General features: G+C 36.8%; 3 protein-coding genes across 5 annotated transcripts; 2 read left to right on the forward strand and 1 right to left on the reverse strand.

Moving 5' to 3' along the window:
• The first annotated feature begins 593 nt into the window (after positions 1-593).
• Positions 594-7,959, forward strand: LOC137734985 (putative choline kinase 2). Of its 3 annotated transcripts, none has more exons than XM_068474332.2 (9): positions 594-850; positions 2,003-2,419; positions 2,931-3,052; positions 3,196-3,391; positions 4,031-4,148; positions 4,236-4,283; positions 4,375-4,475; positions 4,836-4,959; positions 7,463-7,959. In XM_068474332.2, the coding sequence occupies exons 2-9, from the start codon at positions 2,066-2,068 to the stop codon at positions 7,555-7,557; spliced, it is 1,158 nt and encodes a 385-aa protein (XP_068330433.2). In that variant the 5' UTR covers positions 594-850; positions 2,003-2,065; the 3' UTR covers positions 7,558-7,959. The 3 variants fall into 3 exon arrangements, with proteins under 3 accessions (XP_068330433.2, XP_088553773.1, XP_088553772.1); XM_088697647.1 differs by lacking the exon at positions 7,463-7,959 and adding an exon at positions 5,154-5,784; XM_088697646.1 differs by lacking the exon at positions 7,463-7,959 and having other exon boundaries at positions 4,836-5,100.
• An 880-nt stretch (positions 7,960-8,839) lies between these two features.
• On the forward strand, positions 8,840-11,405 carry LOC137734958 (protein MAINTENANCE OF PSII UNDER HIGH LIGHT 1). The gene is made up of 3 exons (XM_068474299.2): positions 8,840-9,135; positions 10,316-10,450; positions 10,843-11,405. The coding sequence occupies exons 1-3, from the start codon at positions 8,959-8,961 to the stop codon at positions 11,185-11,187; spliced, it is 657 nt and encodes a 218-aa protein (XP_068330400.2). The 5' UTR covers positions 8,840-8,958; the 3' UTR covers positions 11,188-11,405.
• Positions 11,406-12,550: 1,145 nt separating this feature from the next.
• LOC137733397 (monooxygenase 1-like) lies at positions 12,551-15,930 on the reverse strand. The gene is made up of 6 exons (XM_068472549.2): positions 15,290-15,930; positions 14,888-15,034; positions 14,719-14,769; positions 14,295-14,463; positions 13,491-13,719; positions 12,551-13,359 (listed from the first exon to the last, which is right to left on the reverse strand). Exons 1-6 carry the CDS (start codon positions 15,370-15,372, stop codon positions 12,839-12,841), a joined length of 1,200 nt encoding a protein of 399 aa, XP_068328650.2. The 5' UTR covers positions 15,373-15,930; the 3' UTR covers positions 12,551-12,838.
• Positions 15,931-23,115: the final 7,185 nt, after the last annotated feature.

The raw sequence follows: 23,115 nt of genomic DNA on the forward strand, positions 1-23,115 counted from the left end.
ATCACATTTTGGCGAGTAATGTTATTCATACCACATTTTTATACCATCTTAGGTGGCATCTGATGTGGACAGCCACATCATTTGAAAAAATTGCAAAACTTAAGGAAATGAAGAAGAAAAACTCCTCATATACTATAATCATCATTTAATTAATTAGTTTTTTTTAATTATTAGTTTATTAAATAATGAACTAAATTTAAAAATCTGATTAATTCAAATGATGTAGTTGTCTACATCAAATGCCACCTAAGGTGGTATAAAAATGTGGTACAAAAATATGGTATAATTAGAGTAATTACTAATTAATTACTAGAGTAATGCTATTCATACCATGTTTTGTACCATATTTTCATATCATCTTGGGTGGGTGGTATCTAAATGTGGCACAGTCATATCATTTGAAAATTTTACAAAACCTAAGAAAATAAAGGAGAAAGAGTCCATATCAAATACCATCTAAAATGATATAAAAATGTGGTATAAAAACATATATGAACATTACGCTTACTTGTATGTCGGCAGTTCGTCATCCACACGTGGGCACTCGGGTCGAACACGCATTTTGATCGATTATTCCCAAAGAAATGCTCTTTGCCCAAAACCTTTCCTTGCTGAAAGCCAACGGCCCAAATTCCTCTGCCAACTCACCCGTGCTCGAATCCCAAAATATTACCAACAAAACCACCACCCTCCACTCCCGCTTCAATTCCACCGCCATTCCCTTCCTCCCGGAAACCGCACGACGACGAGGCTCTCCTGCCCTTATCACCCACATTCCGAGCCCTCTTCTCGTGCTGTTCCTCTCCTCCGCCTCTCCTGGTCCGGCGGTCCGGTTCTCCTTCCTTTCCAGGTATTATTATCGTTCTATCGTCACCAATAATTTGCATGCAACCAAAATAACAAATTGTCGTTTTATATTATTTTGATTTTAATTTGGTTCTGGAGAATCCGGGTCGGAATCCCTTTCCCGCCAATTCCTGCGATTGTGCTGTGTTTGGCAACCGGGAATTGGTGGGAAAGGAAAGGGACTGGATTGCTTAGAAATATATGAGAAAGTTGCATCTTGCATCTTGCATGCTGCATTTGAATATGGGATTATTTTCTGTTTGTTTTGTTTGAGGAAATGGAATTTTCCCCTTTAACTATATTGGCAAGTTTCAGAATTATGAGTATTATTGCAGGTTACAGATCCTTAATCCTTAGCCAAGATAGAATTTTGGAAAAATTTCAAAGTGGTAGATGGTTTCTTGCTGCTTGAAATATTGGGGCGGCTTCCAAATTCCAATAATTTTACTTTTTGTAATGTTTACTTATGGAATTGAATGTCTTAGAATCGGAAGTGATGGACACAAATTGTCGTGTAATTTGATGTCAAAATCGATTCTTGTCTATTAGGTTTAGACCGCAATGGTGTGCTAATTATGCCCCCTTTTTATTTGTCTGCTTACCTTCTAGCTGATTACTGCAATGGGGTTCGGAATTTTGTGATCATTAGCAATCTGACAGCTATTGGTTAAATTTCTTGGCCTTAGTCATGTTGACGGAGCCAATGAAGGCTCATTGGGGGCAGATGCCCCCACTCAAGTAATTCGTTTGTTTAGTTGCAGACTACAATTATATAATATACACGAGTTATCTTTGAAGAAAATATATATATCTAATATCCATCATACATTCATTCTATTTATACTCCATATCAAATATTATATGAGCAATAGTGCTCTTGTTTTGTCATTCAAACCTAAAAGACCCTCTCCCGCCTATCATGTACTTATATTTTTCTCATCACTTTGCCACTTTCCACTAATACATTGAAATTTTTGTAACATTGGAATTGTGATACATCATCATTTTTGAAAACCATCCTTAATATCATATTGCGTATAACCATACCATAATAAGGTTTTCTTAGTTGTTTTCGGTTGCCCCCACTAGAAGAAATTTCTGGCTCCGCCCCTAGTTAAATTCCTTGCTTATTCTCCTTGGAACATTTCCACACCAGGATATTAGGTTGCTTGAGTTATATTCATCGTTGTGGTGTGGAAGCGCAGCATAATTTTTTATTATGGGTGCCATGGAAAATGCCATGGTCAACAGAGAAGATCGTATTCCAGCAGAAGCTAGGGAGATTCTACAATCATTGGCTTCCCAGTGGGATGACGTGGTGGATTCAAAGGCACTGCAGGTGATCCCTCTCAAGGGTGCAATGACAAATGAGGTTTTTGAAATAAAGTGGCCATCAAGGACAGGGGAACTTTCACATAAAGTTGTGGTTAGGATTTATGGTGAGGGTGTCGAGGTGTTCTTTGACAGGGATAATGAGATCCGAACATTTGAACACATGTCAAAGAATGGTCAGGGACCTCGTTTGCTTGGGCGTTTTCCAAATGGCCGAATTGAAGCGTTCATCCATGCACGGGTACTTTCATTTTTACTTATCTTGCTGTCGTTCTCTAGCAATCTCATAATTCGCATTTAAAATAATATATAAAGGAAGTTTCTTTGGATGGTTCCTTACTGCTGCATTTCTTAAGAACACAAATTATTCTTCCACCATTTCTACTTGGGGTTAGGAGTATATATATGCACCATGCTCTTTTTTTCTATTAACACTCGGTTTATTTCTGGTGCATGAGAATGTCATGCTAAATTGTCATGTCGTAGTGTTTTATGACTACCTTCTCTAGCTCAAGATCAAATTTAGTAAATAATAATAATTTTCTTCAGCAAGTGATTAATTCCTCTTTGTGTTTTACAATTCCTTTTAGTGGTGGTTATGTACGAGAAAGATAAACACATCTATTTCATATCTTGGGTTACATGGACAAATTGCATAAAGAAGTCAATTAAAGAGTTCTGTAGCTCCTTAAACTATGGAAGCACATTTTTTTCCTTTCCTGATTTTATCTCTTTCACTTGTAAATTTTCAGACACTCTCAGCATGTGATCTACGTGATCCGGACACATCTGCTCTTATAGCATCGAAATTGAAGGAGTTCCATGAACTTGATATGCCTGGTCCAAAGGTTGTCACCCTCTGGAATAGATTGCGGTACATTACTTTGTTTCTTCTGTACTATTCTCTGAAAGATTGAGATTATACCATGTGTCTAAATTAAGTGAGAATAAATTGTTGCATGAATTAATGTTCCGACTGTTGTTATAGCTTCAATCAATTCTTTGTAAATGTTCCAGAAATTGGCTCAGTACGGCCAAGAGATTGTGTACCCCAGAAGAAGCTAATTCCTTTCAGCTGGATTCTATTGAAAACGAAATCCCGTTACTGGAAAAGGAGCTCTCAGGGCCTCATCAACGTATGGGTTTTTGCCACAATGATTTACAGTATGGTAACATAATGCTTGAGGAAAAGAGTAAATCGATAACCATAATCGTAAGTTTCTCATTCTGCTTTTAATTTCAAATTTTTATTTTCTCATCTGAATTTTGGTGTCAAAATCTTGTTTTCATTTGATCTTTTAGTTTTTACTTTAGTAAATAGTTAAGATGTTTTCATTAATATGCAACAACGAAATACCTAGTTATAAGACTGTACTTTGCTTAGATGATTTCTAATTGTAGTATGGCAGATGTCATTGGTAGAAAGGAAGAAAAGTATTTCAAATAGCTTGTATCTGTGAATTTCACCATATAATTCCAACTGCTAACAATACCCAGAAAAAATAAAAATAAAAAATTAGGACTGAGATTATCATTAATCATATTGAGATTATCATTAATCATATGGAGATAGTCTATCAGTTTTTATATGGATGTATATAGGTTTAAAGTTTAAACGTCATCCTATATGATGTTTCGTTGGAAGGATTATTGACTAAGAGAGTATGAATTTGATTATGTGAAGAAAGTTCCGTTCTTTTCTTTCTTTTTTTTTCTTTTCATTTCTTGGGAAGCTAATTCAGCACCATGTTTATTGGTCTATCCAATTATGGGATTGACAATGTGTGATGTGGGCATGAACAAGAGTGGGAAGATTCTTTGGTTCTGATATTATATTTAACTTTCCTGCCAGGATTATGAGTATGCAAGTTATAATGCTGTACAATTTGACATAGCAAATCATTTCTGTGAGATGGCAGCTGACTATCACACTGATACACCTCATATTTTGGACTACAGCAAATATCCTGGTTTGTCATCTGTTCTGGCACATGCTTTTGTGTTTATCTTGTATTATTTCCTTCTGTGCCATGCTATATCTTGACCTGTCACAACAGGTTTGGAGGAGCGTCAGCGGTTTGTTTGTTTGTACCTGAGTTCTTCAGGTAATATTATTTACTTGATTATGTTGTAACCTCTCTCAAGAAATTGGAAGGATTTATTTGATTGTCTCTGAATTGTGGGATTTGTATGCAGGCAATCAACCTACTGACAGCGAAGTGGAGCAGCTGGTTCAAGATGTTGAGAACTATACTCTTGCAAGCCATCTCTTTTGGGGCCTATGGGGAATAATATCGGTACTCGTCGTTTCAACATAGTTTCATGGATAGAACCTTATTATCATAGAAACCTATTGCCACTGTGACTTCCAGAATGACAGCTAACCCCTTAGGTTCTTAATATGTTTTCTTTATTTTCTTTAAATGCCTTGTTTCCCTGATTCTGAAATTTTATTGGTAATCTAGTTTCTTTTTCATATCTTAGCATGCCGGCTCCTGTTGAGACTTGCCATATTGATGGTTTATCCTATAAGCTATCATGTCAATGTCAGGCCGTTGTTCTAATTTTTAACTGTGATCAAGGTTACATAATGGGTTGCAATACTTTCATGTGGCTGCATTTAATTTTGTCTCTACATTTGGTTTTTCATTTTTCAGGAACATGTGAATGAAATTGACTTTGACTACATTGAATACGCAAGGCAGAGGTTTCATCAGTACTGGATAAGCAGGCCTAAGCTGTTGGGTTCCGTTGGATCTCCTCCAGATATTGTAACTGATGGTAACTGTGCTGTTTAGCTCTCGTGTTTAATTCACACTTCTATAGTCCTTTTGATTGCATGCATTACAAGCCAGCAAGCGTATTTTGTTATCTGATAATAACTTTTTGGAAGAAAAAAAAACCCCCAAGTTATTTTCTGTTTTTACTTGTCTCCTTGGATGCCTCATCTTTTGACTGATCCTATGCCGTTTTAGTTATGTGATTAGCAGTCGGTTGTGCCATGAGTTTCTCAGTTGATTCATCTAAGGGTGGCATAAGCCTGATATTGTGACTTTCAAGGCTCGGGTAGATGGGAGTAGTTCAAGGTACTTTAGGCTGAGTTTGGGTTCGGTGAACATAAAAGGTAACTTGATACGGATGAAGTTTTAACAAGTGACCAATTTGCGAGTCCTAGTACTGAAGTTGTGATCGCTAATCAGGTTCATTTTCCCATAGCTATGAGACATCACTTGTAGTTTGCTATTTATCCCAAGCTAAATTATAGCTACAGTTCTTGATCGTGAATGGGAGTAGAGGTATCTGTCTAATGGAGGAGCTCTTGCTTCTTTCTGTTCTGCGGGATCATATTGCCTTCATGTATGCTTTGTTAAAGATGACTCTCCTACATCTAGAGACTGGAGCTGTCACTCTGAGTGGTAAATGTTTAAAGGGGGCTGTAAGTTTTGGAGAACACTACCTGAAAACCTTAGGCAATGGTAGAAAACTGACCCGTTTGAACAATTATACGGAACTTCTTGTGTCTATCCTGTGGAGTTACTCTTAACCGTGATCCTGCCTATGTTGAAGACTCATTGATATGTTATATTTCTTCTTTTTATTCTGGAATTTGTGAGTGGAGTACTGATTGATTGGTAATTGTGACAAAGGATAGTCATGAAAGCAATCTCTTGGAATGGTAGCATCGAGTTTCAAATTTCCTTTTAGACCAAACCTAACCCAACCCTGGGCTAAAAGCTAAATTTTAGGTTTTATTCGCGCCCCCCCCCACCCCCACCTCGCGCCCCCAAACCCGACCCAAGCCAAAAAGCTAAAAGCCAAACAAAAACCAAATTCTTCTCAGAAATTAGTCCAAATGCGAGTGGACTCGCCAGAAACAAGCCTAGACGCAGCCTACCCACTTGCCCCAATTGCCCCATGCGGCATCAAGCCTAGAGGGCCCACTGTCAGGGCAGTTTTCGGGCACTTGCAAGAGCCCAACGACTCTAATTTGCATCGGACGGTTGATATATTTGGACTATTGGTTGATCCAACGGTCTAGATTCAAATTTTGTTTTATAAAAAAAAAATGTAATTTTAAAATACATTGAATCCAATAGTTGAGATCGAATATAATCAAATCTAACAGTAAAAAAAAAGATCTAACGTTGAAATTTAAATCCAACGGTTAAAATAATTAAAAAAAATATTTAACTCAAAATTCACCCAAAAACTCTATAAATACCTATGTATTTGTTCAAACATCCACACAAAACTCACTTTTTCTCGTGTGTCATGTGTTTCAATGTGTTCTGTGTGTGCTTCATCTCTATCATGTGTTTTGTATGTCCTTCACATGTGTTTTGTATGTGCTTCACATGTGTTCTGTGTTTCATGTATTTTGTGTTTATACATCTCTATCATGATTTTCATATTCTTCCATAGTGTTTCATGAGTTTCATGTATCGATTCAGTGAGTTTTCAATATTTATCGGAATTTAAATATTTTTAGATAAAAATGTTCATAAAATTAATTTACGATAGTTTACATAATTTTTTTTTTCAAGTTAATTTAAGAAAAAAAATTAGCTTTAGTTGATTCTTTAATAATCTAGAGCTAAAATTTTAGGCCAGAAGGTTGAAATAGAAAAGCTGTATTTAGGCTAAAAACTTTAGATTTTAGCCTAAAGGTTTGAGATGGTCTTAAAAGAGCTAATAGTTTAAGTCGTTGACTATATTCGGTGCATGTCTTTATTATGTAATCGGAGGTCAAAAGGTAGTTGATGAATGCAAGTGGATATTTTGGTGTGGGTATCCATAGTTTTTTGTCTTCAGCGTCGTTGCTGTTTTAGCTCTTTTTTTTTTTTCTTGTGCAATTTCATGTTGTATTTCTTGCTTCTGCGTCCCATGCTTTGGTTTATCTTCAGGTCATGAAGTTGCTCCATACATATCTTTAACATTTCATATTTGACAGTTTTCCCACATTATGTAATGCATATACAAATAAGTAAATGAAAATGTTTCAGTTAAATACGAGATGCATGGAGTGCTGCTTGACAGCACGAGTGACGCTGTGGAGACCCTCTTGTTCTTTATTTTGTTTTTTTTTTTTTATTTTTTTTGTTTGGTTGGTGTGAATATGGTTCTTAATGAATTTCATTTCGTGTATTGTCCAAATACATTTCTATCCGCTTGTATTGTAAGCGTGTAGGCTTTTTTTACATGTTTCATCTGCCCGGTGATTTTCTTTTTCTGTTGTCCGTTCTTCAGGCTTTTCTTTTATGTGAAAGTGAGTTTTGGTTTGCAGGCGAGCAAAAGGGAACTGAAAAAACATTAGCTAAGCGGCCAAGTATGTTGAAGAAGCTTAAGAAATATTTCAGCTTCACAAAGACGAAAACTTAGGTTTAGAGATTTTCGCAACTAACATCAGTTTCAAACCGGGGGAGGGCGTGGGGTGTGAATTTGTGAGCGGATTGCATAATGGGATGAAGTGTGCGTACGGTGTAACATGAGACTGGTGTGGCGACTGCAGAAAGTGGGATTTGAGGTTGTAAACGATCGATCATGTCTTCATGTGATCGATCTATGAAGACATGATCAATCTATCATAAACGTCCTCTCGTATATTGGCATTCGCAGACGTGTGGATACAACTTTTGGAGCCTCTTCGGTTCGAGTGGCCCTTTATTAAGAAGCGCGTAGACGTTTTAATATCGTTGAGAGTGCTGTCTTCTTTGATGGAATGCTATGTTTGATTATGTACTGTTGGTTTCTGTTACATATAATATACGTATTTCTTTTCTATTTTTCTGCCTTCCGCCTTTATTTTTTTGATAAATTTTCTCCGATTTCTTGGTGACAAAACAAATCAAATTTTCTCAAAACTCAATAACTTACGGATTTGGCTACGGTACATGCATTTACTTACTTTCACTATATAACGGCTGCGGTACATGCCTTCACGTCAGACTTTGGAAGAATTTGGAGTCAAAGATTATATTACACTGCCACTTCTAAGTGGCATAAAGTAAAACGGGTTGACCCGAAATTTGAATAAAACTTGGGCGATTGTAATTAACACTACACCAAAGAGCTCACATTGCTAAACCCAAAATCCTAAACCCTAAACGATTTTCTCCTCCAACAAATTGGAAGTCCAAATTAATTTAAAATTTCACGAAACATTTCATCTATTTATGACCTTTTTACAAGTAACATTGCAAATTACTCTTCAGAATTCCATTTTTATTGATCAAATTAGGGGCACAATGCAACTTGAATTTGGATGAACACAATTGAATTTCAATTTAATGTTGAAAAGAAAACATAAAATTGTTATTACAAGATGGAATAAACTGCAAATATTTCATTTCAAATCACCTAAGGTAAATTCAAGAAAAATTACACATAGTATACTTTTAATACTTAATTTTATATAACGAACGATCAAATTTCTTTGAACGACCATGGAGGTAAAAGTTAAAACCCTAAATCGATTACATAGTATTAATAATTTTCCTATTTTTGTCATTCCGAGATTAAATTTTAGCATTATGATTTTAAGACCACCGAGACTCTTCGTTGTAATTTATAGTATCTCTTTTTCTTTTTTTTTAAAGGAAAAGGTGAAAAACAAAAGAGCGAAAAATATGAGTTGCCACGTAGCCATCTCAAAATCCACCAAACCTCCAACACAAAGCAAAGGACACCCAATCCGCAAGGACAAAAATATCATCTCTCCCTCTCCACCGTAATCTCTGATTTCTGCCGAGTCTATCGAGTGTTATTCTGCTTCTGCAAACAATGGCAACCGCAGCACAGGCTGTGATTGCAGCAGCAAACACATTCACATGCACATTTCCTACACAAAGGAGCTTCTTCTTCTCCAGAAAACTTCAGAAAGTTAACCATCTCGCACTAGTTAGAGCTTCCACTGAAGATGCTGACTGTAATGTGGAAGAATGTGCTCCTGACAAGGAGGTAACCCTCTCTCTCTCTCTCTCTCTCTCTCTCTCTCTCTCTCTCTGTATGTATGTAATTATGTATGTATGTATATAAACTCTATCTTAGGTGTTTGGTGTAAGATTGTTAATGGGTTTGATCTTAAAGTTGGATATGCTTATTTTTTGTGACTTAAAATTAGTTGTCTAATTAATGGGCAAGAAAATATTTTGAATTTAACACATCAATGTTGGAGGTTTTTGCAGTGATGGGCTGGTTGGTAATACCAGATTACTGGATTGGATACCAGGGTAAAGAGAGACCCTAATTTAGGATTAAGTTTAACTATATGTAGTTGGTGATTTTCCCCGGTAATTCTTACACTTATAGTTATGTTCTCTGTAGTAATTGGGGAGACTTGTTACTGCCTTAGTGCCTTGGACGCTTATTTAGGATTAAGTTTAACTATATCTAGTTGTTCTTCAATCACATTGCAAAACAATATGTTTGAATTCTGAAAGACAAACAAATGAAGATTTTTGCTTGGTCTTTGTATTCTTTTCATGGACTTGCGTATCCTCATGGCATCTAGGCAGTTTGAAAAGTGAATTCCTGAAGGGCAGAAGCAACTCGACTACTTTTTGATTGAATCTGGATTTGAAGCACTTTTAGTTGTTTTTGAAGCATAATCGGAACCTTAATGAGCAAGTATTCCTTGTTGAAATCCTGGTATGATTCACCCCACCTGTGCCTTGATGTTGTTGGTATGCTAAGTCTCCCGTTGCACCGTTTATTGTACTGGAAGAAAGTGAGTTTGTAGATCTCTGCCACCTTCGGAAGCCCATAGGCACAGCAAGAAATTGTTGCAATGTGTCTGCAAAATTTTGCCTATATCTGTGGATGGGAAAATATTACCAACTATCAGTTAAGAAATCAAAACATATTGGAGTAAAACTATCGAACCACAAATGTTGAAACTATTCTTGAGGTACCATTGTTCCAAGCTGTGGTGTCCTCATCCTTCTTTCTCACACGAGTCTGTCTTTCTCAAGAAAAATAAATCTGACCGGGAACGAAAACCTGACAATTAAAGAGCGGTTGGTTTGTAGGGTCAATGCAATGTTTATCGGTAACACTATGTATACCTAGCTGCATTCTACTTGACAGAAAAGGATAATTAAACAAATATATTTTGATATTTTTATCGTGATGTGAATAGGTTGGAAAAGTGAGCGTGGAATGGTTGGCTGGTGAGAAGACAAAAATTTCTGGGACGTTTCCACCCCGCAATCGGGGTTGGACTGGATACGTTGAGAAGGACACTGCTGGACAGACGAACATATATTCTGTGGAGGTTAGTAATGTTGCGTTCTTTTTCCTTTTTGTTTTTTCTTTGATAAATCGATGTTTATTTCTTATTTGAATACTGAAAAAACATTGAATGTACTGGACAGAATGATTATAACTGATAATTATGAAAAAAAAAAAAACTCTAAAGTTATCCAGGGCTTCAGTTGAGCGATGATACATGATAGCGTGCACGTACACTTCAGAGTGCAAGGCAAAGTGTACAAAGTTTGTTAACCATACCCTCCAAAGAGATGTTTAAAACCTACTAATGAATATTGTGGCTATCTGTTCAGAGGGTTTGGTTGTTTTGTTTCTTTTCCTCTCTTATTTGCTCGAGACTCGAGTATATTTCACGTTATAGTGTGTCAACTTTCGTAACTTGTCTGCGTTCTCCAGCCTGCAGTTTACGTAGCAGAAAGCGTAATAAGCTCCGGAACTGCAGGGTCTTCTGCCGATGGAGCTGAGAACACAGCAGCAATCACAGCTGGGGTTGCCCTCGTTGCTGTTGCTGCAGCTTCATCAATACTCCTCCAAGTAGGTAAGAACTCGCCTCCGGTGGTGCAGAAGGTAGATTACTCTGGGCCATCACTTAGTTACTATATCAACAAGTTCAAACCAGAGACAACCGAAGCCTCGGCGCCAAGTGTGGTTGAATCTTCCCAGCCGGAACCCTCCCAGATTCAGGTTGAATCAGAGGTTCAGCAGGAGCCTTCACCGAGTGATGTCAGCAATATCTCTTAGGCAATGAAGCTGCTCTAATTTTCTGATATGTAAAATTTACTAAATTTTTTTCTCTTTCATCATCAATGTATCTGAGTAATTGTTACGATGTATGTCGTGATACATCTTTGAACAAAAAAGTGTAAATCACAATACACAAGTCGGAGGGAATGTGATTTTGGAAGAATATGACAGATTTTGCAAGTGATTTTAGAATAGCTAAATGCGTTTTCAAGTAACCCAAAGCACTTCTAATGACAATGATTGCCAGGAAATGTTTAAAAAAAAAAAGTTCATGGAACATAGAAAGCATCCGGAAGTGTTTTTTAGAAGCACATGCTTCTTCAGGAAGCATTTCAAGTACTTCTCTCAAGAAGCATTTCAAGCGTTTTTCTCAGGAAGCATTTCAAGTTCTTTCAAGAAGCATTTAAAGTTACAACATGCTTTTAATAGAAGTGTTTCAAGTAAAAGTGTGTTAAAAGAAAAAATGCTACGGAATCAAGCTGATGTTTTTCTCTTCTATGGATAATGATTCTAAATCAATATCTTTCTTAGATACATGAAACTACCGATCGAGCTGATGCAGAGCCTGCCATCATGGGAAGCTACTTCTCCACAACCACGATTATGTCTTTGATAAAGTAGGAATCATGCTTCACGGAAAGCACAGTTTGTACACCAAATTGGCAAAAATAATTAAGGTAGGGCTCACTCTTGTTGTTATATCCTTAATCTGTCACAGAAATTCAAACATAACACCATACTTCATCTTGGTTGGTTTAGTTTCATTTCTCAGTTCTCCCTCTCACTAGTTGCCATCTCCTCCTAGCCCATGTGATGTTGTTGACGTAACGCAGATTGAATGTATATCTCCTGCTGTCAAGGTTCTGATTGTTCCTCTCGGCAGGAACTAAATTCATGCTCCCATAAATTTTGGTCATGGCAAGCATCTTACTCTGAAGAGACATTTCGCGGTAGTCTGATTCGTTCTGTTGAAATTTCTGGGTTGTGCAGCACGGAGGCGGGAAGGTCTTTAAAACCCTCCAGTGGTTAGTCCACTTTGGGAGCCATTGTTGCTGAGGATGAAAGTAGGGCATCACGTCACTTGAGGCAGTGTGCGTCCGAGCAGAAGTTAGCAGTGATGGTAAGTAATTAATTACTTTTACAAGTACATTGGCTCACATGCTATTTTTCCTATAAAATTAAAAATTAAGCCTCCATCTTTTTTTTCAGAATTTAGTTGACCACCTGCTGCAGTCAGCTAGCAGCCTGGCTGGATCATGAAAAGCTTGCATTTAGGTAAGCTCCTTCCGTTTCCAGATAAAGGTCGTCCCGCTTTACCAACAATTAAGATCTCAGAGATCCCAGTTTCTGCAACAGCATAGGTAGTAGATGTACTGTGTGTATTTGTAATTTTGTAGGATACATAGAATATGGCGATTCCTGAGCTTGCCACCGCATGTAGGTAAATTTTGCAACTGTAGGCAGTAGATGTGTCCATGTATTTGTAAGTTATTAAGATGTAAGAAGGACAAATATTCCCTCTTTTTATCTCAATTAGTTTATTATCTCCTTATTTTCCATCAAATGGAAATTTCATTTCCAGGAAACAAAATTCTACAGATAATCACCTAATCCTTAAACTTGACGCAGAGTCATATCTGCATCGATCTTAGAGGCTGCCGCAATCGTAGCGGGTATGGCCGTGTGCCTCGCTAAACAGGATTGCCAGAAGGACAACGCATATGAGCTTAACAAACTGTGATGAAGTATGAAACATTTTCCCAATCAGGTATGTCTGCAAAGACAATCTCAGAACTCGAGTCTTTCGCTCTTTCACGTACTGATCCAACGCTTCCTCTACCATCAGTTTAGTTCCTCTTCCACTAGGATCGACGCAAGTCTTTTGAGCTAGGCACCGAGCAAGCACAACTGCATCTTCTAGTGCGGCTGAGCCACCTTGTGCAAGGAAAGGTCCCATGGTATGCATGGCATCTCCCGCCAGTGACACAGTTCCCGCCCGAGAGGGTTTTCGTAGTATGTCCCATGGTGCATGGTATCTCACGTACTCTGTGAGATGTAAAGATTCTAGCTCGCAATTCTTAAACATCTCTACGGTGCTTGTAGGGAAGCCCTCCACCGATTTCACTCCCAACTCCCGAATTAGTTTCTGGTCCTTAGAAGCTGCCGAATCTGTTCATAAAAAGGTAAATCCGCATTTTGATAATATTATACGAATCTGTACATAGTGCTTGTGATAATATTATACGTTTATGTTATAGTTCTAACGAAATAAATGATAGAAACAACATAGTTTTACGTACCTTGAGAAGAATGTTTTCGAGTCATGAACCAATACACCAGGTTTTTGGTCATGGGGAGTCGTCCCACCTGAGTATCATCTTTTCTCGTTAAAGTGAACTTACTACCGAATTCATGACCATCTGGATACCTCGTGAAGCCTCTTATGACACATATTCTGAAAATATTTGGAGCCTTCACCCCCATCACATTTGATACGATCGAGTTCACTCCGTCGCATCCAATCACAACCTGCTTCCACATTAGTATATATGCATAACCCAAAACACAAAATGCAAGTCATAATGATTAGTTTGCAGGCTAGCAAGCTATCACAGACTTGTCCCTGCATCGCTGCTATGGTAAGATCTCCCCTTTGAAAGAAAAAAGAAATCCAAAGAAATCTGCATTCGATTTTATCTCAAGTTGGAAACTTACACTTCTTTTTGTCAACTTATGTAAACAGATATAAAATACGTCGTTTATGAGTTAGAATTGACATTACTTGGCATGAATTCGTAAATCATACAAGACCGGTTAACACAGACAATAAACAGATTGACTCGGTGTCAGACAATTATACAAGACCAGTTAACACAGACAATAAACAGGTTGACTCGGTGTCAGACAATTATACAAGACCAGTTAACACAGACAATAAACAGGTTGACTTGGTGTCAGATATGAATAACCTAATCTCTTACAAGAGAAGTGTTATTAACTAGTATTATAGGAACAAAATAACCCCGTACTTAACATTTATAGATAAAAAAACAAACAACACATGAAGTAGTACTGGTGAAGTCAGACAATTAAGCATTACTTACCTTGGGGTTCAAAATTGTTCCATCTTGAAGTTGAAGAACTGGAGAAGAAGTTCCGGGATTCAACTTAACAGAATGCACTTCGCACCCGAAACGTACAGTGTTGGGAGGCAAATTATCAGCCAAAACACTAATGAGATCGGTCCTCTTCAAAACTCTCAGTTCTTCTTTCCTGTAAATTATTTACTCACCTTATTACTTTTTATTAAGAATCTAAACCACACCTCATCAACTTTTCACATAATGGGAAACATTAAGGTAGAAGTAGACATCATAATTAAAGACAGAAGTCTAATCAAGTTGTTAGTCCAGTGGTATTAATTTCTCATCTCAATGTTCAAAGATATCTCAAATTTGAATCTTCATTCCCGCGTGTATAGATAAGAAAGGTCCAAACCTAAAAGGAGATGAAAGTTTGAGAACTCACCCAACATCCATATCTTCAATTTCACCACTACCGAGTGAAATAAATTGTCCGCTGAAGATAAATAAAAATATTAATTAGACCATACGTAAGAAATCTGATAATTTATGGAAAATTAGTGAGAGAGAGAGAGAGAGAGAGAGAGAGAGAGAGGAGATAGAGAGATTCGTACGAGAGTATAGGAAAAGAAGTTTGTCTAAGGAGTGAGGCAACACCAAGCTGATCAAGTGCACGCCAGCCGTTTAGATGCACGATAATAGCTACTCCGGTTGCTGGCAATCTGTTTGATCTTTCCAGGACCACGCTTCTAATGCCTTTCCTGCATGCCAAAATTAACAAATATATATCATCCTAAAGTTCGAAGCATTGATGGGATTCATTACTTGTGTTTCTGTCACAAAATCTGAATGATCTAGGACCCGTACATAGCCTAAAAGAACTTGCAGAGAAAGGACTTATGATGTTCCAGAACTAAATGAACGTACGTATGAGTTCTGGAAAAATATTGACATCTATCACTAAACAAAGGAAGCATTTAGAAAGAACAAAAATTAGGCTGGTGTAAGAGTAAAACCTGTGAAGAGCAAGAGCAGTGGCAAGGCCGCAAATCCCACCACCCACAATTACAATACTCTCTCTTGTATCACCAATCTCCATATCTTGACCTCTCTATGTCTTCTTTTTGGTCCTTTGGCTTGCTAAGCGATGAGGCTCTATATGTAAAGAAATGACAACAAACTAAACTATGTTCTGTTTCTCAATATATACCATGGCCGCTATTTAAAGAAAAACTCTAAAAACAAGATAAATAAATAAAAACCCTAACAACTACGTGCCTAAAATACATGCAAAACAAGGAATACAAGTGGAAGTTTCTACCTCCATTCAAATTTAGAGTAATGCTAGGTCGACCAACTTCTTAAACCAAATTTGTGAATCATATGATTTGTCACTAGTAGAAAATAAACACGTTAATCAACACTTACTAATTCAATTATCAATAGTCACTTCATATGTTTTATAAAATTTGATATGAATATTTAGTCTCCTTAACATTACCCATAAACTTACTAGATAACAAAAAGCTCAAGCAAATACATAATATATTGAATCACTAGCTTCTATAGTTGCCGAACTTGATAACTAGCCCTACTTTAGTATGGCCCATATTGATCCCTAGGACATTTTTTTTATCAGTTGTTCAAATTTCAAAGTGACTACCTTAGGCACATAGTTTACGATCCAGAGGGGAATAATGTGCAACAGAAAACGCAAGGGCGGGCCAGCATTCTTTGCATATGGTTCACCAAATTCGGCTTAGTTTATAAGCCTCATAAAGGTTGCATGTTTCAGTTTGAAATAACTATATATATATATATATATATGGGCCAGCATTCTTTGCATGTGGTTCACCAAATTCGGCTTAGTTCATAAAGGTTGCATGTTTCAGTTTGAAATAACTATATATATATATATATATATATATATTGATTGTATAGAATTGGGTATAAGTTCAATCTCATTCTTGTTCCCAAGTTGATAAAGAAACATGATACCAATACTTTTCAAGTTTAATGTTATTCCTAATTATGACTTCAAACTGTCGTTTTTTGTTTCTTTATATGTCTGTTGACATGAACTTAAATCTTCCCTTCATGTACGAATGGCTTGTTTAGTACATATAAGTATAACTGGACTGGAATGGATAATTTATTACATTAAAGGTTTGCTGATGGGACAAATTACAAAGTTAAGACCACTTAGAAGATAGATTATAGATTTTTTTTTTTTTTTAAAAAAAAAAAAAACAAACGATATTACCTATACTAAGGGGAGATGGTGAATTTAATCTCACAATTGGCTAGAATCGAATCTAAGACCTCTCACTTATAAGTGAAGAGAAATATCACTTGACCGTAGTACTAAGTGGCAAATATAGAAGATGGATTACTCATGAACAATTACAATCCTCCTTAAAATGGTAGAATTACAAGGGATGAATTTTCTTCATAGTTAATCCTTTTCTAAGACCAACTCCAATATCCAAACCCAAATATTTAGGTCCACTAAAAGTCAGAATATAAGTCTTTGAATAGTGAATGTCACTGTTAACAATTCAAGACCTAAATTTCAGGACCTAAAATGTATGTTGTTGTAGAATGGTTTTAATCCTTTTTTTTTTTTTTCGGTAAGGATTTCTTTTGTAACTTTGAGTTGGCTGGCTTGCCTTAATTTAATTTTACGAATGCTTTAACCTAAAAAAATTAAAATTCCGACAAAATTTTAAAAATCGAAGAAATCAAACCAACTAACCACTTAACCAATCAAAATGTTCAAAGATTTATAGTGGATCTATTTTTTTTTATAAATATTTTATTATTTTGACCGTTAGATTTAAATTTCAATTGTTGGATCTCTTTTTTATGTTGAATTTTTAAAAAAATTGGGCCGTTAGATCAAATTAAAAAAAATTGCTCTAAGAAAAAAGAATTTTGACGTGGACCGTTGACAACCAATGGTCTAGAAATCAAATGACACGGATTTGATTTGGTTTAGGTCTTGTTGTTGGGTGACAAAAACCCAAATATTTGGGTTGGGTCTCCTTGTTGGAGTTGGTCTAATCCACTCCAAATTAGAAACCATTCACTTCCATCTTCAACATATCTTGAAATATGAGAGGTCTTTTGGTGCCCTGACCTCGATATCCTCCAAATACAAGGATGGGCACCTGCTGGCCGATACTTAAGGGTGAAGAAGCCATTTTAACATGCATGCAAGTTATGAAGAAAGAGCAAACGTAAATAAAATAAGAAATTTAAATATAATGAAATATGCGAATGCGGGAACGTGTTTAGAGTATACAACTAATCAAGGATACTACGAAAGGAATATTATATAACAATGAGATTACAAAGAAAGGGGGGTCTTACATTGAGAGGACTCGAAGGTACAGAACGGGAATGTCTCAACGATGGGATCGTACGCCTAGATTCTAAGTCATGAAGGGAGCGCAAAACAAAAGGTGAGTGGACCAAAGTTTTTAATAATGATACTAAGTAAAACCATTTTGAATATATATATATATATATATATATATATATATATATAAAATATAATATAAAATGCTACATACTAGGTTTTTCTGAAAACCCTAACATGCCATGAAAACATCTAAAATGTGTATGCATAAAACAATGCTCAGTAATGGTAAGATAGTCGCCCGAAGGAAAATCCTTAAAACCTTCGTAAATTATATAACGATGTACTTAACTAGGGGTATCATAGTCACCCAAAGGCATATCCATCACCCGGGGGTGAAGCTGTACGACACTAGGTTACGCCAGTGAAGAAACATGGTAGGTCTCATCACCCGAAGGTGAAACTGTACGACTTTGGGTTACATCATAGAAGAAATATAACATAACACACCGATATTGGTTTTGCCAGTGAAGCTGGGAGTATGCCATATATATCTCATTGCTCCTCAACTATGTCATATGGCCATAGACAGATACATACTCATGTTGTGTGTATGTGTTGTATGATTACCCACTTAGTAAGCACAGAAAATATAAATCACATTTTTTATATCAAATCATCAGAGCTCAAAAGCTCAAATATCATATCATAAAACCATGGAAGCTTTCTATCTCGATCTTCATCATAAATCATATTCATAAAGCATAAATCCAATAATTCATATTGTCTCATACAACGTAAATTCAATAAGCATAAAAATTCCATAAAACGTTAATTCGACAAATCGTAAGTAAATCATGAAACCATGCTTTTCATGAATGTAATCCTAGCATTCAATAAAAATCATGCAATTTAGGAAGGGGTCCACTCACAGATACTCCATCGCCAAAGATCGTTCAAACTAGGGATCACCTAAGCACATAAAGGGACCAATTAGTAAAAACCTGCTAAAACGATTGAATTTGGGAAAACGGAACGTGGATTTGGAATTAGGGCACCAATTACCCTAAGAGGGGTCCCAAAATTTTTTTGTAAAAAGTCAATTGAGACACCGAGCCGGTCAACTATGTTAAAACTTCATAATTTCACTAAATGAAAAACAGATTTAGGGCGTCAAGTCTAGGACGGTTCCCGAGAAAATTTCAAAAAAAGTCAATACAAAGTCAACATAAAGAATATTTTGAGAATATTTCAGAGAATATTCCCTCTTCTTCTTCCTTTCTCTGATCATTAGAGCCGTCGTTGGCCACCAGAAAACCTCGCTGGAAATCTGGGATTTTAGCCAAATTTCTGGGTAATTTTCAAAGTTTAAGAACTCACTCGTTTCTCAACCAAATTTGACCCATAATATATCAAAACGAAGATAGGAAAGTGTAGAATAAGATTATACGTATTTCGAAGTTCAATGGTTGCCGGAGATGGCTGAAAAATTGCCTGAAAGGTGTCTGGTCTGCCGAAAAACTGGGAAACTTGCCGGAAAATGGAAAACTTTAAATGTCCATAACTTTGTCAATACTCAATGAAATTGAGTGATTCAAAAACAAAAATCGTACGCGGGACGAGATTAACAAATTGGTACCCACCTTGATGGCTAACTCATCGTGATTTGGTCAGAAAATGGCTTGAAAGCCGCAGAGGTTGTCGAAAACTGGGTGAACTTTAAACGTTCATAACTTTTTCAATTATTAACCTAAATCGATGATCTTTATATGGAAATGAAGCTAAAAAAAATGAGAAGAACACATCTTTACCAATTTGGGTTCAAGTGGTGGCTGGAGTTGATAAGAGTTGGCCCGAAAACGGCTGCAAAAGTTGCGGTTCTCATTGAAAAACTGGGGAAGGCTTTCACCCAAGGTATTTCTGCTCCCAAAAGCCATCAAAACTTCTCAAAAACCTTCCAATTGTATTCCTAGACATGAGCTACTAAGTTTTTGGACTATGTTTGAGCCTTACCTTCGTCGAATACGGCAAGAATTCATCGTGAAAACTTGTGTACAATGCATCGCAAGGGAGGGGATGAGTTCGAGGGTTTTTTGTCGTTCCATGAGTCGAGGGTCTCGTAGAAGATAGAGGGTGATGATGGTGTGGTTGAATGTGTGTATATGTGTGTGTGTGTGGCTCGATGAGAAGAGGATAGGAAAGTGCAGAAAGATGAGAGGGAGAGAGATAGGGTTCACGAGAATAAAAGGAAAAAGACGGAAAGAAAAAGAGAGAGGACTGGGAGACAAAAAAATAAGGGTGGGCCCCACCGGCTCACCAAACAAGGCAAGAAAAGACGAAACAGAAAAATATTCCGCGGGACGTAAAATTACTGAAATGTCTTTATGTTCCGAATTCCGTAATATCTTCGTTCTAACTCCAAATTCAATTTCGCTTACGCCCACACGTTTGTAGTGATGAGTACTACAAGAATACTCTAATAGAATAGGTTAGATGTTGTATGGTACGAGGGTCAACAAAAGTCAATGATTTCATCTCAAAGGGCCTTTTCGTAAAATCACACATTTAAAAATTATAAAACCGTAATTTTAGGGACGGGTCATTACAACTTTATTCTAATCTAATCATGTGTACTAAATGAGCCCAAATAGAGTACAACTGTTAATCCCACTGATGCATATATATATATATATATGTGTGTGTGTGTGTGTGTGTGTGTGTGTGTGTGTGTGTTAATCCTGAACACCATCTTCATTCCTATTTTGATTCTATGGTGTTGTGTTTGCATTGCTCCCTTAAGTTTGTACCACTCACGTAAGCATATTATGTGTTCTCGCACTATATAGTAGTAAGATAAATGTTTGTATATGGATTTTACTTCTTTATGTTTCACAGTTTATATTTGTAGATGTTATATATGACTGAGTATGAGTTTAGTTTTTATGATGTTCATTTTATGTTGTAGGTGTCGTATATAATTTCATATTAATTAGTATCAAATGTGTTTGCATACAAATTGTTCTCTTAAATGTTTTTCAACTTATAGTTCAGGCAGTAGTGCCAAATTAATATGTTTGCATTTTAGTTTGTATCAAATGTGTTTAGCCAAACAGAAAACCATTTAAGTACTCAATTTAAGTTGTTATTTAGTGTTCGCGCTTGAAATATCGTGTTTGTCTTTTTTGTTTTATTATTATTATTATTATTATTTTTTGCTATAACAAGATGTTGAGCATCTCATTGCTTGTTAAAGTTAAATAGCTACACGCAGGATTTTCATGCTCCAAGAGATTATATAAATACACTTTTTAAATCTAGAACCTTGATTTTTTATTTTTTGTCAAATCTATTTCAATTGACACTCTTTGATCCGGAATGTTCACGTGGGTAACCAAATAGAGTTGTGTTGGCCGATACTAGGCCATTAAGTGATGGTGATGTGAAAGTATGAACTAATTTAAACCTAAGGTAACTAATACTAGAGTGTGCGTGAGCAGGGTTGAACCTTTATCACATAAAGTGATGATGTTTTTTAGAAGCACATACTTCTTCAAAAATCACTTCAAGCACTTTTCTCAAGAAGGATCTCAAGCGCTTCTCTCAAGAAGCATCTCAAGTTCTTTCAAGAAGCGAATAAGAATGTCCCTGCGATGGATCAGTCATTTGAACTAGAATTCAATCAGAGGCTGAATCCCTTGAATAAGAATGTCCCCTGCGATAAAAGGAGTTGTAAAGAGTCCCTTCCTTCCAATACTATTTCCTCATATTCCGCTGGAAAAGACAATGAGGGAAACGGTGAAACTACGTTAGATGGGAATCCTGTTACAACCCTGAAAAGTAAGCAGAGAAATTATCAAGAGGCTGAAGGAAATGGGAATGAGCTACCGGTTCAAGCATCGAAAATGAGGAGGCATCCTTTATTTTTAATCATAGGTCATATTTCCTTATCCAGGGCTCGGAACTTTTTATGGACAATTCCACTTGGGAGAAACATCTCAAACTTGATTCATTACCGAAAAATGTTATTAAGCTTCAACAAAACAAGGAACTCCAAAATATACAATCTAAGTCCAAGAACTTCCATGACAGAGATGGTTTATTGAAAATGAGAGTTCATTTCAGTAAAGCACAGATTCTAGTTCAGCAGAACATGAACCTCCAAATGCTAGATTCTTCAACCAAATATGTAAGACATGGCGGTTGATTGTCTAACATTCCTTCCAAATTGATGAACCCTACAAACATTCTAATTTGTTATGTTGCTAAAACATTAATGTAGGCTCCAATGATAGAGACATAACAGGTGGAATCATCCCAAGTTTCAAAGTCATGAGAAATGTAGCATTACAAATTGTCACCTTAAGTCTGGGAAGGGATTACTGTTTCAAGGTATAGACTTCCTGCTTTCTGGATTTTCTGGTCAGAAGGAAAAGGACATTGAATGACAAATATGGAAACATGGTGGCATTGTTCTTTTTGATATTCCTTCTGCAAATTTGAGGGCAAAAAGAAGATTACGATCCAATGGCTACGAGCTTCTTGTTATTCTATGGATTCTAAAATAATATCTTTCTTAGATACATGATACTGTCGAATTGAGCTGTTGCAGAACTTGTCATTATCGGGAAGCCATTTCACCACAACCGCAATTATGTCTTCAAATAAGTAGGAACCATGCTTCACGAAAAGCATAGTTTCTAAAGAAAATTGGCAAAAATAGTTAAGTTTAGGGTCACTCTTGTTGTTATAACCTTAATCTGTCACAGCAATTCCAACATTACACCAACAAAAAGAGAAAAGGATAGCTTGTTTTACTTCATACTCACAGGTTCGGGGTCTATCTCATTTTTTTCACAATTTTGATCACCTGCCTTACTAGAATTGGAATGGCTCTACCGTCCAAAACTGGCCGTATGGAGTATAGCCAAGTGGTAAGGCATCGGTTTTTGGTACCGACATGCAAAGGTTCGAATCCTTTTACTCCAGACTAAGAACACCCGATCGGATCTGTCAAGAACGAGATGACGACTACAGGGGAAGCTGCTGACTGCAGTCCCTGAGCCGAGCTTGTAGCAAGCTAAAAGTTTGACTTGAGCCTACTTTGCTAAGAGAAGAGAGAGAAGGGAAAAACAGACGGAAGAAAGCAATCATTCCAACCAGCCAACCCGCGGAGTTGAACACAACGTTGACTTCGGCCAGGCGCTTCCATCAATCCCCTGACCCTTGCTTAACTCGTTTTGTAAACCGGAAATGGCGCCGCAGCTGTTCCAAAACTCTTGAGAGGTTTTGAAAATTCCGCATTATTTCTTGAGACGTTTGCTCTTGTGGCCAAACTAAACTCAATTGCATACGAGTCATTCTGTCAGTTGCGGCTATAATAGATCTTGGCCACTGCATCAGCTTGATGTCAAAAGGGCCTTTCTTCATGGAGACCTCCACCAGGTGTGTATCTCCTGCTGTCAATGTTGTGATATTGTTACT

The sequence above is a fragment of the Pyrus communis genome, chromosome 7 (assembly GCF_041283825.1).
Source record: "Pyrus communis isolate YQ-2024b chromosome 7, ASM4128382v1, whole genome shotgun sequence".
Taxonomy (NCBI): Eukaryota; Viridiplantae; Streptophyta; class Magnoliopsida; order Rosales; family Rosaceae; genus Pyrus; species Pyrus communis.

Coding starts and splice junctions, on each gene's coding strand:
- LOC137734985 (XM_068474332.2), top strand. CDS start 2,066: ATGGGTGCCATGGAAAATGCCATGGTCAACAGAGAAGATCGTATTCCA. Junction 3,392..4,030: donor GTAAATCGATAACCATAATC/GTAAGTTTCTCA, acceptor CTTTCCTGCCAG/GATTATGAGTATGCAAGTTA. Junction 4,149..4,235: donor GGACTACAGCAAATATCCTG/GTTTGTCATCTG, acceptor CTGTCACAACAG/GTTTGGAGGAGCGTCAGCGG.
- LOC137734958 (XM_068474299.2), top strand. CDS start 8,959: ATGGCAACCGCAGCACAGGCTGTGATTGCAGCAGCAAACACATTCACA. Junction 9,136..10,315: donor AATGTGCTCCTGACAAGGAG/GTAACCCTCTCT, acceptor TGATGTGAATAG/GTTGGAAAAGTGAGCGTGGA. Junction 10,451..10,842: donor CGAACATATATTCTGTGGAG/GTTAGTAATGTT, acceptor TGCGTTCTCCAG/CCTGCAGTTTACGTAGCAGA.
- LOC137733397 (XM_068472549.2), bottom strand. CDS start 15,372: ATGGAGATTGGTGATACAAGAGAGAGTATTGTAATTGTGGGTGGTGGG. Junction 13,720..14,294: donor GAACAATTTTGAACCCCAAG/GTAAGTAATGCT, acceptor ATGTGGAAGCAG/GTTGTGATTGGATGCGACGG. Junction 13,360..13,490: donor TCGAAAACATTCTTCTCAAG/GTACGTAAAACT, acceptor TTTTATGAACAG/ATTCGGCAGCTTCTAAGGAC.